Consider the following 15,285-nt stretch of genomic DNA (forward strand, 5'->3'; position numbering starts at 1 on the left):
TTTTTTGTTGTTATATACCTGGATGACTGAGAAAACAAACTTTGTGTAATGGACTGTACTTGTATAGCACCTTTCAATTTTATGGACACTCAAAGCACTTTACACTACAATCTGTGCCCTCATTTACTCATCCATACAGCACTCTCCTATATCTCTACAAAGCTAATTGAACAAATCATTCTAAAGAGACTAATCAGCGCTTTATCACATTCATACACCAATGGGACACACATCGGAGGCAATGAGGGGTTCAGTGTCTTACCCAGGGACACTTCGGCATGTGACTGCTGGTGGATTCGAACCCCCAACTCTTGCATTGGAGGACAACTGCTCTAACCACTCAGCCACAGCCGCCCAAATGTGAAAACAACATCAAATGTCTCATAACTCAGAACACTTTAAGCTCAGAGGTGACAGGGCTTTCTCTGTTGAAGGTCCACGACTGTGGAATGAGTTGCCACTGAGTGTCCGGCACGCTCCCACACTCTCAGTCTTTAAGTCTCGCTTGAAGACCCACTTCTATTCTCTTGCCTTTAACACGTTGTGATTTGTTTTGGTCCGGTCTGTTCTCTACTCTGTTGGCCATTTTAGTTAGCTTCTGCTGCTATTTGTATCTGTATTTCTATTTTATGTTTTCCTGTCCGCTGTGCATGTTTGTTTTCTTTTGTACAGCACTTTGGTTGGCCTTTTTGCTGTTTTAAATGCTCTATAAATAAATTGGTATGGTATGGTATGGTACTTTGTAGTGTGATAAGTAAAATGCCAAACTAAGTTTAAGTTTAAGGCAAACTCCTGTTATTAAAATTAATCCATTCTTACTTTAGAGGCCCTCCAGTGGTCAGGACACTCAGGATGCTGGCAAACCACCCAGTCCTCCTCCTGGACAGGCTTATCATCTGAAACAAAACACATGGGTCAGCCTGACATTTCTGTTTAATCACAAAAACACCAAATCCAGCACAGAACCAGCTCCATATCCATTAACACACCTCTCTTAGGAGAGCTGTAAAACATGTTGTGGGGCCTAAAAGCCACTGCCTGTGTTTATATAACAATGAAGTGTTAAAAATGGAGGGAGACCAACTATAAGCACAAGAAACACACATAACTATTAGCAGTGCATGAATTTTTAAAACAGAACTTTGGTTAAAGAGATTTCTTGGAGGAAAGGTAAACAGAAGGAAAAGGACGGGTGTGTTTGGGTGGAGATCAGAGAGAAATGATGACCAAAAGACAGGAAGCAAACAGAGCAAATGAGAGGAAGACCAGTTCTGGTTCTTGTACCAAAGTGCACTCATCGTGGGTAAGGGTAAGCTTGATGCTTTCATGTGCACAGCAACAAATCACCATTGTCAAATAAACCCCTAGAATCAACTCGACTAGCTGCATGGATGGTCTGATAAAAGGCAGTGTTTACGTCTTCATCTTCTACATTTACACAAAAGATAAAAAATATAACAAGGAGGCTGAGTGTGCTGATATTTATTGCTCTGTCAAATGAGAAAAACAGAGAACACATGTTTAGAAAAAAAAAAGCTCTTAGGGGTGGAATAGACTATAAAAGTGCTTGAAGGTAAGAAGTCTTCAATTACCAAGCACAACAGGACCAGTGAAGTATAAACCTTTCCAGTAAGGCCAGATGAACTGGTCACTGGTGAAATATTAGTAAATGGTCTTTGATGGAGATGGACTGCAGCTAGAAAATTAAGTCATTCTGGGGATGACCTTTAAGGCCAACGATAATCATTTGTCAACATGCAAAAAAATAAAAATAGTCAAAGACCTGAGGAGCTGCTTTCAGCGGCAAATAGAAACAAGTCACTTTGTGTCAAACACTCAGCTTAAACCATTCTCACAGGTCAGGGTGCTGGTGGGAAGGATGGAAAAACAGGAACTGATGCAAACCATTGAGCCCACAGCCTCCCCCCACTGGGAAGGAAAGGGTCAACTGGTTTATAGTTACATTTGCTGTAGTTTGTCAGCAGCTGTGAATATGAGGGAATGCTCCTTTGATTAGCATGAGGATATAAAAACTGACAGTGTCAGCATGCAAATAGCTAAATGAAGGTCTTTGCTGTCAACACTTCACCACTTGCTCTTGCAGAGATCAGACGTTTTCCCTTCCCCTCCCTCTCCGCTTTGCTGCTCTGTCTGTCTGTGAAACTGCTTCTGAGCCTCTCTTTGCATATCTTCCGAACATAATTATGGACTTGTTTTGATCAGCTGATCCCTCAACACAATTGATAACATTTCTTCGAAGAGAAAATAGGCTTTAGGCGAGCCGATTTGCCCTGTTGGCATGCACGCATCTGGATATCTCATCGACTTGAAGACTTGATGATGTGTCTATCTCTGCTGCCATTTGTGGATTTTAAAGACGCATATTTAATTGGATTTACTATAACTGGTTCCTGCAATAAAGGAAGTCATCTGCAGCAAATTTGGACACGATCATGCTGCTTGCCTTTATGATGGCTTGGTTTGTGCCTCGAATACCCAGACTCAAATGCTTTGGGCAGAATGGATCAGATCTCAGGGATTTTACCCAGTCACGTTCCATTGGTGTGGCCACGTAATTTGGACATTTCAGAACCGAGTGGACCAACACAGACTCAAGGTAGATGTCATTAAGTTCTGCCTGTCCCCAAAACATCTGTGTTTATCTGAATTTGGCACCCTTGGCAGGCCTTGAAAACCACCTTATCTGAATTTGTGTGGAGAACATGTGAGCCGACGTTCACCACCCCCTAACTGAGGAATTTCCAACTGATAACCAGAAGAAACCAGCTGAATAAACATTGTGTCATCATTTCAGAACTCTTGGATTCTCATAGACATTGTCCATGGCCATTCCCCAACATACCTCGAAAATCTAAAAAAGTTAAATCTGGTCCTCTGGACATTCAAAAAACAAAGCAAAACAGAAAAAATGTAGAAATGTTTAATATTTCATCCGAAAGACTTCCTCAGTCTGAGGTGCTGTATTCAGCTCAGTCTTATAAATAGCACCTTCTCAGAGCGGATCAACCAGTTTTGCTGCTGACAACCAAAACCAGCTGCTCACATGATCAAGAAGGACCATGAGCCTAACAATGGATCATTAGCACACTGATGGCTACTTACTTTTTTTTCTAGAATTGCGCCGCTCAAGGTGGCTGCATGTTGGAGCAGCTCTGTTACTTTCATTCTGAGATTTTGCTTTTGGAAACTTTAATTCCTCTTTTTCCGGATGTAAATCACATTTTTGGATGATTGTTTCCTCTGGTATCGGATGATGTGCAACTGGAAGGATTTTTACTGAAACTTTTTTTATTTTGGGACATTTGTTATGATGCGTAACCATGGCAACAAGGCAGTTTTCTACAACCAACAGCAGCTGATCAACATCTCAAAAGCTCAAATAATATCTTAACTACAGCTCCAAATCTCAAATGAGTTGAAAGGATGTTCTGTGGACGCATTCTCATCTACCTGCCGACTGTGCTCGGGTGCCTGGCCGCTGGGATCCTGGAGCTAGCGGGAGACGCGGCTTGTGGCGGCGGAGGGGCGGGGTCAGCCCTCGGCGCCTACAGTTGGCTGTCCGTAGCGATGAGGAGCTCGGCAGACTGCTGGGAGGAGTGGCCATCACGCTGGGAGGAGTGGCCATCACGCTGGGAGGAGTTCTGCTCTGCATTCGGGCGGTTCTACAGCCCGGGGGAACTGAGAGGCTAGTCGAGTCTGGGTGAACAGATCGGACGGCATCTGCGGCCAGTTTCTTAGGATCCACTGTGGGATGGACCTTTACAAGAGATCCTTCCTGTCTACAGCCATCAGTATCTATAACATCTCTTAATGAAATGAGGATAATGAGTTACAACAACAAATAATTTCCCTCTGGGATTAATGAAGTATTTTTGAATTGAATTGAATTGAATTACTATTCACAGGAGGCTGAGTGATACTAGCAATAATAGCACTGTAAGAGGGGGACAGTTGAACCCGGAGGCCTCCACCTCTGTTTAATGAAGGACGATTTCTTTTCACAAAGATGGCCTCCTTTACTCTTCTCTCAAACCATTGTTCCTCTCTATCCAGGATGTGAACATCTTCATCCCTGAAAGAGTGACCGCTGGCCTGGAGAGGAGTGTAGACCGCAGAATCCTGGCCTGATGATGTTGATCTTTTGTGCTGGGCCATCCTTTTGGCCAGTGGCTGTTTAGTTTCCCCGATGTAAGACTGATCACAGCCCTCCTGACACTGAACAGCATACACAATATTACTCTGTTTGTGCCGGGGGACTGGATCTTTGGGATGAACCAGTCTTTGCTGTAATGTATTTTGTATTAATGTATTTACGTTGTGTTTAGAAAATAAACGTCTCAGCTTCTCTGATACTCTCTCAACATACGGAATGACCACTGGTCTGGGTCTGGGTTCCTCCTTTTCACCTGATGGCTGACTGGAGTCCTGTTTGGGTTTCTTCTCTGCTTTCTTCTCTGCTTTCAAGAAACCCAAACAGGACTCCAGTCAGCCAACAGGTGAAAAGGAGGAACCCAGACCAGTGGTCATTCCGTATGTTTGAAACTTCGGGTAAGATGGCTCCCGTGTACATGGCTTACAATCCACCTCTGCTGATGGTGGTCAGATTATTTTTGTTTTTTGCATTTCACATCTGTGACATCAACTCTCTGCTGGTGTATGACAGACAACAACTTTTGAATCATCGTTTAACTGGCACTCAAGTCGCTAATTTAGACCATTATCAGCGTACCTCTGGACCCCCCCCCCCCTCCCCCCTGCTGGCGGACATGCCAGCTTACCTTCGCTGCGCTCCTCACCTGCCTGCCCGGAGATATCGCTTCAGACGCCGAGGAAAACGTGCTGGTCAGCTGGTGAAGCTGAAAGCTCTGCGCCCTGCATCTTCCTCTTCAGCTGGCGGTCATGGTCTCCAGCTTCCTGTGTGCCCGGAACAGGTAACCAACGTGAGTTGTCAGCCGGTGCGCAGCCCGGACCGACCTGGAGGGGATGTTATTGAAAACCTGCGGCCATTAGCGTGCACTAACTCCACCGCTGCTGGCTCCACTTTGGACAATATACGGATGTGTTTGATTGACGCAAGATCTGTTACCAACAAAACATTGGTTACGTACTGTAACCCCAGATTCTATGAGTATAGGTGTAGCCCTTTAAGGCTGTCGCTTAGAGGGTTTATCCCGATATGCAAAGCATCGCACTGAAAAATTTAGTCCAAGCCCACCTGCTGTGTGGGCCTCACACGGTCCGTATAAATTACGTTAAGAGCGGGAAATCGGCTCCCAAAAAAAGCTTTTTCTTCAGCCATTTAGAAGCCAGTGAGGCCCGACGCTTAAAGGGCTACGCCTATACTCATAGAATCTGGGGTTACAGTACATAACCAACGTTCTATTTAGTATAGGCTTCGCCCTTTAAGGCTGTCGCTTAGTGGGTTAAGGGCGAAGCGGATGTAGTCCTCGCCTCACTGGGTCCATTCGAACACCGTATGAAGCAGAAGCTTGCCCAAAAAACGTCTTGTCACTCGGCTCCCCATGTGCGTAATTACGCATTGCGTAATTATGTGTGCCATGCACAGACGCATGTTGTGTAACTATGCGTTCTGAATGCATGAACGCCCTGGAAAACTTCAACAGGGGAGGGGGGAGGGGGGGAAGCTGAAAAGAGCCATGAACCAACCGGTTTACGGCTGACCGTATGACCAGATTAATAATAACAGGAGAGCTGATTATTAATCACATGAACTGATTGGTAACAATAGTCGTGAACTGATTAGTGACAATAGAACCAAAATAACAGTCACAACTTGTGACTGATAACATCTCACACTGTAATGCATGCAGACAGATGTGAGTAAAACGGAGTTCCATGAAACAACAATATTAATTCTGTAAATACTAAAGACAGAATGCGTCATGGAACGAGCCGTCACATCACGTAGATAAAAGGGAATAAATGAGCAGGGTGTTGACCACGCGGCCACAGTGCAAAATGTCCTACATTGACATACCATTATGCAAAGCAGTCTAAGATGCGATACCCCTGGTTGAATGTGCTCTGAGGTTGACAGGAGGCTCTAAATCTGATGCTCTGTAGGCTTCAGAAATGGCCTCACACAGCCAGTGTGACAAGCGCTGGGTGGATAATGGTAGACCTGCAGATGCATCTCTATAATGCACAAACAAATGTTGACTCATTGCAGCTGTGCACGCTATGTAACACGTCAACGCCCGCAACGGACAGAGGAGATGAAAAGACGCTACTTCTTCTGATCTGTGTGTGAAGGGGGGGGGACCCCTCCAACGATATCGCTCTTGATTTAAAAGAGCTCATGATGTTTTAGGCATAAAAGCTGGGTTTGGTCTTAAATCAGCTGAGCTGCCGTCAGCCTGAATTCTGAGACATGACGGAGAGACAGAGAGGGCAGATAAATCACTCACTCTCTTAGCGGATGTTAAAGCCAACAGCAGGGCTGTTTAAAGAGACAAGAATTTAAGTGGAACCTGATCCAGAGGCTCAAATGGAGCTTTGATCAGGACCTGCAGAACCAATGTTAAATCCCACTGTGGAACAAGTGGGTGTGAAACAGGTCTGCGTCTCTGTACACCTTTTAGAAAACGCTTCATCAGCGGATGATTAAAACCTGTTCTGTCTCCGAACCCTTCGTGGCAAGAAGAGATGGCTGCAGCGTACGTTTTAATCGTGCTGGACGCCAAATTTCTGTCCATCAGCTGCTGCAGAAAGGACAACATTCCACCTAATGGACATGAGGTGGCCTCTACACCCTTCTCTGTACACCAGCGCTGAAAGGCTGTTCGCTTGAATGTGTACAGCGCTGTGGTAGATGCAGCACGTGAAAACTGAATTGTGCGCACTACATCCTGTGGGAGACCCATCCTCTCTAAGCGGATCCGTTCAGCGGCCAGACCCACAGGTGCTGGCCTATTTCTGGATAACTCCTGGTCTCTCCTCCTGCCTGGAGGAGAGCGTCCTCCCTCCACGGCAGTTTCCACGGGCACCCCGACAGCAGGCGTTGCAGGACTGGGAACCATGGTGTGCTCACGCGTTCGGGGGCCACCAGGAGAGCTGTCAATCCCTCCTCCTGAACTCGGTTCAAGAACTGTAAAATCAGAGGAGGTAGTGGAAAACACGTACAGAAGCATTTTGGGCCATGGGCAAACGCATCCACCCCCAGCGGTGGTTCGTCTCGTGGGCTCAGAGAAAACCATAATTGACACGGAGCTTTTTCTCGTGTCACAAACAGGCCCACAGCTGCTATTTCAATCTGAGTCAAAATGCTCCGTCAGAGGATGATTAAAGGTTGTTCTGTGTACGACAACTTTGAGACAAGAAGAAAACATGGTTGAAGCATATGATAATTGTGCTGGACACCAGATTTCTGTCTATCGACTGCTGCAGAAAAGGACAGCATGTTGTACAGTGGACATGAAGTGGCCTCTACGCCTTTCTGTACCGCAGTGCTGAAAAAACTGACCACTTGATGTGAACAGTGCTGTGGTGGTTGCAGCACGTGAATCCTGAATCGTACGCACTACATCTTGAGAGAGATCCATCCTCTCAAAAAGATCCGCACAGCGGCCAGACCACAGGTGCTGGCCTATTCTGATTAACTCCTGATCGTTCCTCCCGCCTGGAGGAGAGCATCCTCCCTGCACGACAGGTTCCACGAGCGCCCTGATAACAAGTGTCGTAGGTCTGGGAACCATGATGCGTTCACGCACTTGGGGCAGAGGAGCTGCCAGTCCCTCCTCCTGAGCTCGGTTCAGAAAACCGTGATTATAGAGGGAGAGAGGAAGGTGAAAAAGCATTATGACCACAGGCTGTGAGCAGGCACGACCACCCAGCGTTGGATCGTCCCGTGGCTCCACGATAATTATAGTTGACATTGAGCATTCTCTCGTGTTGCTACACATCCACAGGCGCTGGCAGGATTTCTGCTGTGTCTGAGCCATAGCTCTGGGTGGAAGGTCCCAGGTCTCTGTGCCGCAAAGGACCGTCTTTGGACATCACATCCGCCCCTTGTTCGGAATACATGAGATGTACCCTACTCCAATGGAGAGCAGATTGGGTGTGCCCCACACAGCATCTGTCTCACAATGTGGCACATGGGTTGAGTGCATACATCTCCTGCCAGTTTGTATGCAACAGTCACTTGTTGTCCGTGTAAATCAAAAACCCTGATGATTCTGCAGTTCAAGGTCAGTGTTGAGTCACATTTAAAGAACCCATGCGACACTCCAAAAACATTTAAATGAGCTGCTGTGTGGAGAACCACAGCGCCCCCACAGCTTGTTAAATGTGTGTACCTCTGTGAAAACTGACATGTGTGACGTAGGTCTGCTGACAGAAAACAGCTGATATCACTCAACCGGTTCACGTGAGTTACACTGCTGCCACCTGTCTGTACAAACTGCTCAGCAGCAGCAGGTGTCCAGATAAAGCAGAATTAGAGCGGCTCGGGCGCATAATGGAGAGTTGTTTCTCACAGTTCAAAAATTGACAAATCTAGAATAAATCTCATCTTTCCAGATCGTTGGGACCGAGAAGTGATGAGAGAGGGACCTTGCGTTTTCCTCTCCTTCTGAGACTCTAGAAATTACATTTAAAACAGAATTTCCTGAACTTCTGCGAGAGGGGACGAGATCTATTCAGAAATGACAGAAAACGGCACAGAGTTCCTCCACACCGGGGTTTGAACTGTACTGCAGCATGAATCCCCGGATGAAAAGGGTTCGCCCATCCGTCTGGAGCTTGCGCTCATTGCCACTCTTATAAGTTACAAAGTGGGCACGCATTTATGCTGTGAAACTCACATGCATGCTGATGTGAGCTGGTGCACGCAGAGTGAGAAAGAAAACACGCGCGCCCCCGAGCATGCAAAACGTTGTGCGTTTGCTGATGCTGTGGGACGCAGCTCATGTGCTGTGCTCACGTTGTGTGCAGCTGATCCGTGTAAACGTTCGGGGAGCGGGTGCACGTATGAGCCGACGTGCCCTGAAGAGTCGTGTGTGCGCACCCTCATTCATGCGACGCCTTAAGCCAGGATTGCCGCGGGAGCGCGCGTTGACGCTGGTGCGGTCAGGAAGCAGCGCGCGGCATCGGTGGGGCGAGGTTACCACTGGACTCGGTCTGCAGAAACACGTTCATTCTTGGCTGCGAATCACGTGAACTTTTGAGTGATTCCACGAGCTGCAGTATTAATTCAGAAAACCTTCTTCGAAGATGAAGGAGCGGAGCCGCTGAGAGGCTTGTGAAACTGCTGACGCCACGGGAGCGCGCGTTTGACACCACTGCGATGAAAAAACGCGTGTCGCTCCTGCCAAGAGCGAGATACATTACTGGGCTCGCACTGCGGTCTCACGTTAACGTTGACGTGAACGGCGGGCGCTGAGAGCTGCATGCGCGCTTTCATGCCGCGGGAGCGCGTATTGGCACTGCTGACAGTGAATGAAAACAACCTTAAAAAGGCTCATTCGTGATGAGTGTGTGTGATGGGGCCGCTTGTCAGATAATCCATGCTGACAGCTGGCTAAAAGACATTTCATTGTAAAATGATGTTTATTTCACATCGTGTCATCAACACACTTACAGCAAACCGACACCTGGTTATCCTCCCTTGAGCTCCGTTTGTTGTCCTGGAGGGCCCCCTGTTGGCGAAGTCCGGGAAAAAAAATTAACTTATGGATGCCGGGGACGTCTGACGGGAGGGGCTGGCGTAGCAGATCTGGGGAGGCGTTGTGCAGCCATGGAACATCTTGAAATGATCTCTTGCTGATGAAAAAAGGACCTCCAACAAGCTCCTGCAGCTCTCCTGAGAGGAAGGTAGAGTGACGAGCCAGGAGAGCCTCTGGGACCTCGTTCTCCGGCTGCGATGCGGGGCGGCAGACAGCAAAAGAGGCGCACCGGTTGGGGATGACGTCAGCTGTCCTGTAGACGGAGCGTACTGCAGGGGCTGGCAGCGTCGTTAGCAAGCAGCCGCTACGAGAGCGGAGCGAGCCGAAGGTCAGAGGGGCCCACCGTCTCTTCCCGCCTCTGAACGTGTACGCCAACAGCGTAACGTGTTGTTCGCTGCGGCCGTGTGGAACACATGCTGGTGAGCTCAGTTGGAGAGCGGTGTCACCGTTTCGGTTACGCTAACCGGAGGCACGGGACGCTGGTCCACCTCAACATCTTGCTCCAATGAAGCCTCCGTCAGGCTTGGCTCCAGGGGGCACTGAGGGACTTTCCACTCGGTGAACCCGTGCTCTGGAGATGGGTGCAGACTGTGGAGACCGGCCCCCCCGATGTACCAGGAAAAAAACGTCTGTGGCCTCGCTCGTAGGACGTCCTGTTGGGAAAACGAGGCCAGATGGATCAAGACGGTGAGCCGGAATAGAACTTAGTAAAAACAACCTTCCCGCCGGATCATCCGAACTGGCGGGAAAGGCGTGGGACGTAAAAAAGGTCCCTTCATGTCAGCCGCCTCCTGGGTTACGCCGGGCAACCCCTGAGGGCGCCGTTGGCCGTGAGCGGTGTGATCGCCGATGCGAAACAAGGTGGGATGGGGTGAGCATTCACTCAGTCCCCCTCCACCGACACTACGCTCTCCATGAGGGAATGAGCAGTGGGGGCTGCAGCTGAGCGCCACCTGTCCCGGAGGAACCATCCGACTCGCTCCGAGGGTCGGCGATAAGAGGAAAATTACAAGATGGCGTTGTCCAGCGTGTAGCGACCTGTCACTGAGAAATATTCCTCGGCGCTTACCTTGAAACAAGACTGCTCGTCAGCTTCTCCTCGGAGAGGAGAACTCACCGGACGACCGGAGGTCGACTGCCGGGCCAATCATTCTTAAAAAAGGTTGGTCATATACACAACTTTCCTTCTTTGTTCTTCTGACAGTGTTATTAGCTTGCTGAAGAAAAAATGGGAGCCGATTTCCCGCTCTTAATGTAATTTATACGGACCGGGTGGGGCCCACACAGCAGGTGGGCGTGGACTAAATTTTTCATTGCGATGCTTTGCATATCGGGACAAACCCCCTAAGCGACAGCCTTAAAGGGCGAAGCCTATACGAAATAGAACTTTTATCCTCAGGGACTACTTTCAAGAGCACGATCTGGACTTTATCTGCATCACAGAGACTTGGATGTCTCCGGGTGAGTCCAGTGCCTTGACGGAATTACTGCCACAGAACAGTCTGTATTTTAACGCCCCGCGGCCATCAGGCCGGCGCTGTGGTGGATTATTAACAATATTCAAATCAACTTTTGACTGTAAACAACTGCCCATCCCAGTTTCCCGCGCCAGCTTTGAGCTGAGCGTCTTTGAACTTGGACATTCACCTCCGACGTTATTTGCACTTGTCTACCGCCCACCTCGATCTAAGGATTTCATAAATGAGTTTTCTGACTTCTTGGCTGAAATCACACCAAAATATGAGCATCTTTTCATTATTGGTGACTTTAATTTGCATGTCCTGAGAAGCCCTTGGTTAAGGACTTTTTAGATTTATTGGACTCATTTAATTTAACTCAGCATGTAAACGGTCCCACCCAAGAGCGTGGACATACACTGGACCTTGTTTTAAATCATGATGTGACAGTTAATAATCTTGTTATTGATGATAATGATTTTTCAGACCACATGCCAGTCCGGTTTGAGTTCACCCTCCCCTATCTAACTCCTAAGTCGTGCATTCCTGCACGTCGCACCTGGACCATTAACCACTTCACTGCCGCACGTTTCACAGATGTTTATAACTCTGAAATGATAATTCAGCCCCCAGTGTTTCTCACCACCACTGAGGAGCTGACATCCCAGTTCAACTCTGTCTGCTTAAAGACTCTGGATCATGTTGCTCCTGTTAAAACCAAAAAAATCAAAACTCAGAGCAGAACCTTGGCTGAGTGACGTCACCAAGGCCGTTAGGCAGCAATGTAGGAGGGCGGAACGAAAGTGGAGGAAAGACAGGCTGCAGGTCTCTTTCCAGATACTTAAAGAGAGTTGGCACTGTAATCAGAAAACAGTAAAAGCTGCTAAATCAAAATTCTTCTCTGATATAATTACCTCAAACTCTCACAACCCTCGTGTCCTCTTCTCCACCCTAAACTCTGTTCTACACCTCAATGAACCATCACCTCTGGAAGCCTCGACTGAGCTGTGCGACAACTTCCTACATTTCTTTTTGGAAAAAATTGCGACCACCAGGGCTCTCATTTCTCTTCCAACTCATGACCCATCCATCCCACCTCAATCTGTAGCTCCTTTTGACCATTTTGAACCCATCACTCTATCTTCTCTAGAGCAGGTCATGTGCAGCTTGAAACCTTCTGGCTCCCCCTTTGATGTGGTCCCCCCTTGACTACTAAAGGAGGTTTTTCTTACTCTAGATCTGTCCATTTTTGCCATAGTAAACAGTAGTTTATCCACTGGCGTGATGCTAAAATCCTTTAAACATGCTGCTGTCCAGCCTCTCCTGAAAAAAACAAACCTTGACCCCTCAGTCATTTCCTACCTACCGGCCTGTCTCCAAACTCCCATTTGTTTCTAAAGTACTGGAGAAAATAGTCGAGTCCCAGTTGAACTGCTTCCTGGAGGATCACGCCATCTTAGAGCTATTCCAATCTGGCTTTAAACCTCTCCACAGCACTGAAACTGCCCTGCTGAAGGTCTTTAACAACATCTTCAGATTCACAGATACCGGTGATTCTGTGCTGCTTGTCCTGTTGGACATCACAGCCGCCTTTGACACCATCGACCATGAGATCCTCATTGCTAGGTTGGAGCAGTGGAAGGGCATCACAGGATCAGCCCTCAATTGGTTCAGATCTTACCTCACTGACAGATCCTTTTGTGTCTCCATCAAGGATTTTAGTTCTGCAGAGGCAGAGCTTAAATGGGGGGTTCAGCAGGGGTCCATACTGGGTCCCCTACTATTCTCTTTATACCTGCTGCTGCTTGGTGCTATTTTCCGGAAACACAACATGCCCTTCCACTTCTATGCCGATGACTGTCAAATTTACTTCCCCCTAAGACACAATGGTATATGCTCTATTCAACCGCTGCTTAACTGCCTGGCTGACATCAGGGACTGGATGGCTTTAAATTTCTTAAGTATCAAAGAAAAGAAGTCTGAAGTCATGTTGTTCCCTCCCAACGATACGATCACAAACCACTGCATCGACCTTTCCGCTCTAACCCTGTCAGAAAAACAAAGAGTCACTAATCTGGGCGTGATAATGGACCCTTCCCTGAAACTTAACAATTATGTAAACATGATCGTTAAATCCTGTTTCTTCCAATTGAGGCGGCTGTCTAAACTGAAGCCCATATTGTCCAAAAATAACCTGGAGACAGTAATACATGCATTCATTACATCTAGGCTTGATTACTGCAATTCGCTCCTGTTTGGTATCAGTCAGACCTCCATTGCACGACTACAACTGGTCCAGAATGCAGCAGCCCGATTTTTAACCAGTCCAGGCAAAAGAGAGCACATTACACCAGTTTTGGCCTCACTGCACTGGTTACCGGTTCACTTTCGAGTCCAGTTCAAAATACTCATGTATGTCTACAAATCACTGAACAGTGTCCCCCCCCCCCCCCCAATCTCTCTGATTTGCTACAACCGTATGTCCCACCACGCTCTCTGAGGTCAGTGGACCAGTTGCTCCTCACAGTTCCAGGAACTCGTCTTAAGCGCAGAGGTGACAGGGCCTTCTCTGTAGCAGGACCAAGACTCTGGAACGAGTTAACTCTGCTTGTCAGACAGGCCCCCTCCCTCTCGGTTTTCAAGTCCCGTTTAAAAACTCACTACTATTCAATAGCTTTCAACACAAGCAGACTGTGTTTTGATACTGTATGCTCCACACTGTTTTGTCGTCATAATCTGCATCGTTTTTGTTTTTTTTTTGTCTATAGTCTGATTTACCTCAGTTTGTATTTTGCTTTGTGTGTTACCTGTTGTTTTGTCTGTACAGCACTTTGGTTGGCCTTGTTGCTGTTTTAAGTGCTTTATAAATAAAGTGGTATGGTATGGTATGTTGAGGGAGTATCAGAGCAACTGAGACGTTTATTTTCTAAACACAACATCCCAGTGGCTTTTAAACCCCAAAATACATTACGGCAAAGACTGGTTCATCTCAAAGATCCAGTCCCCCGGCACAAACAAGAGTAATATTGTGTATGTGGTTCAGTGTCAGGAGGGCTGTGATCAGTCTTACATTGGGGAAACTTAACAGCCACTGGCCAAAAGGATGGCCCAGCACAGAAGAGCAACAACATCAGGCCAGGACTCTGCGGTCTACACTCATCTCCAGACCAGCGGTCACTCTTTCAGGGATGAAGATGTTCACATCCTGGATAGAGAGGAATGAGATGGTTTGAGAGAGGAAGGAGGCCATCTTTGTGAAAATAAATCATCCATCATTAAACAGGGGTGGAGGCCTCCGGGTTCAACTGTCCCCCTCTTACAATGCTGTTATTGCTAGTATCACTCAGCCTCCTGTGAATAGTACACAGCCATCAGTGTGCTAATGATCCATTGTTAGGCTGATTGTCCTTCTTGATCATGTGAGCAGCTGGTTTTGGATGTCAGCAGCAAAACTGGTTGATCCACTCTGAGAAGGTGCTATTTACAAGACTGAGCTGAATACAGCACCTCAGACTGAAGAAGTGTTTCAGATGAAAGACGAAACGTTTCTACATTTTTTTCTGTTTTGCTTTGTTTTTTGAATGTCCAGAGGACCAGATTTAACTTTTTTAGATTCTCGAGGTATGCTGGGGAATGGCCTTGTACAATGTCTATGAGAATCCAAGAGTTCTGAAATGATGACACAATGTTTATTCAGCTGGTTTCTTCTGGTTATCAGTTGGAAATTCCTCAGTTAGGGGGTGGTGAGCGTCCGATCACATGTTCTCCACACAAATTCAGATAAGGTGGTTTTCAAGGCCTGCCAAGGGTGCCAAATTCAGATAAACACATGTTTTGGGGACAGGCAGAACTTAATGACATCTACCTTGAGTCTGTGTTGGTCCACTTGGTTCTGAAATGTCCAAATTACGTGGCCACACCAATGGAACGTGACTGGGTAAAATTCCTGAGATCTGATCCATCCTGCCCAAAGCATTTGAGTAGGTAAGTGAGTAGATAGGTAGGTGAGTAGGTAGGTAGGTAGGTGGGTGGGTAGGTGGGTAGATGGGTGGGTGGGTAGGTGGGTGGGTGGGTGGGTAGGTAGGTAGGTAGGTAGGTAGGTAGGTAGGTAGGTAGGTAGGTAG

At 47.3% G+C, this 15,285-nt stretch overlaps 1 protein-coding gene across 1 annotated transcript in view; it reads right to left on the bottom strand.

Moving 5' to 3' along the window:
• plekhg5b (pleckstrin homology domain containing, family G (with RhoGef domain) member 5b) overlaps positions 1–15,285 on the bottom strand; it is a 260,660-nt gene that overhangs the window by 158,222 nt on the left and 87,153 nt on the right. The window contains exon 2 of the mRNA XM_037684656.1: positions 820–896. Coding sequence (XP_037540584.1) covers positions 820–896 — 77 coding nt within the window. The remainder of the gene's footprint in view (positions 1–819; positions 897–15,285) is intronic.

This window comes from Nematolebias whitei, chromosome 11 (assembly GCF_014905685.2).
Source record: "Nematolebias whitei isolate Nwh7 chromosome 11, NemWhi1, whole genome shotgun sequence".
In the NCBI taxonomy this organism is placed as follows: domain Eukaryota; kingdom Metazoa; phylum Chordata; class Actinopteri; order Cyprinodontiformes; family Rivulidae; genus Nematolebias; species Nematolebias whitei.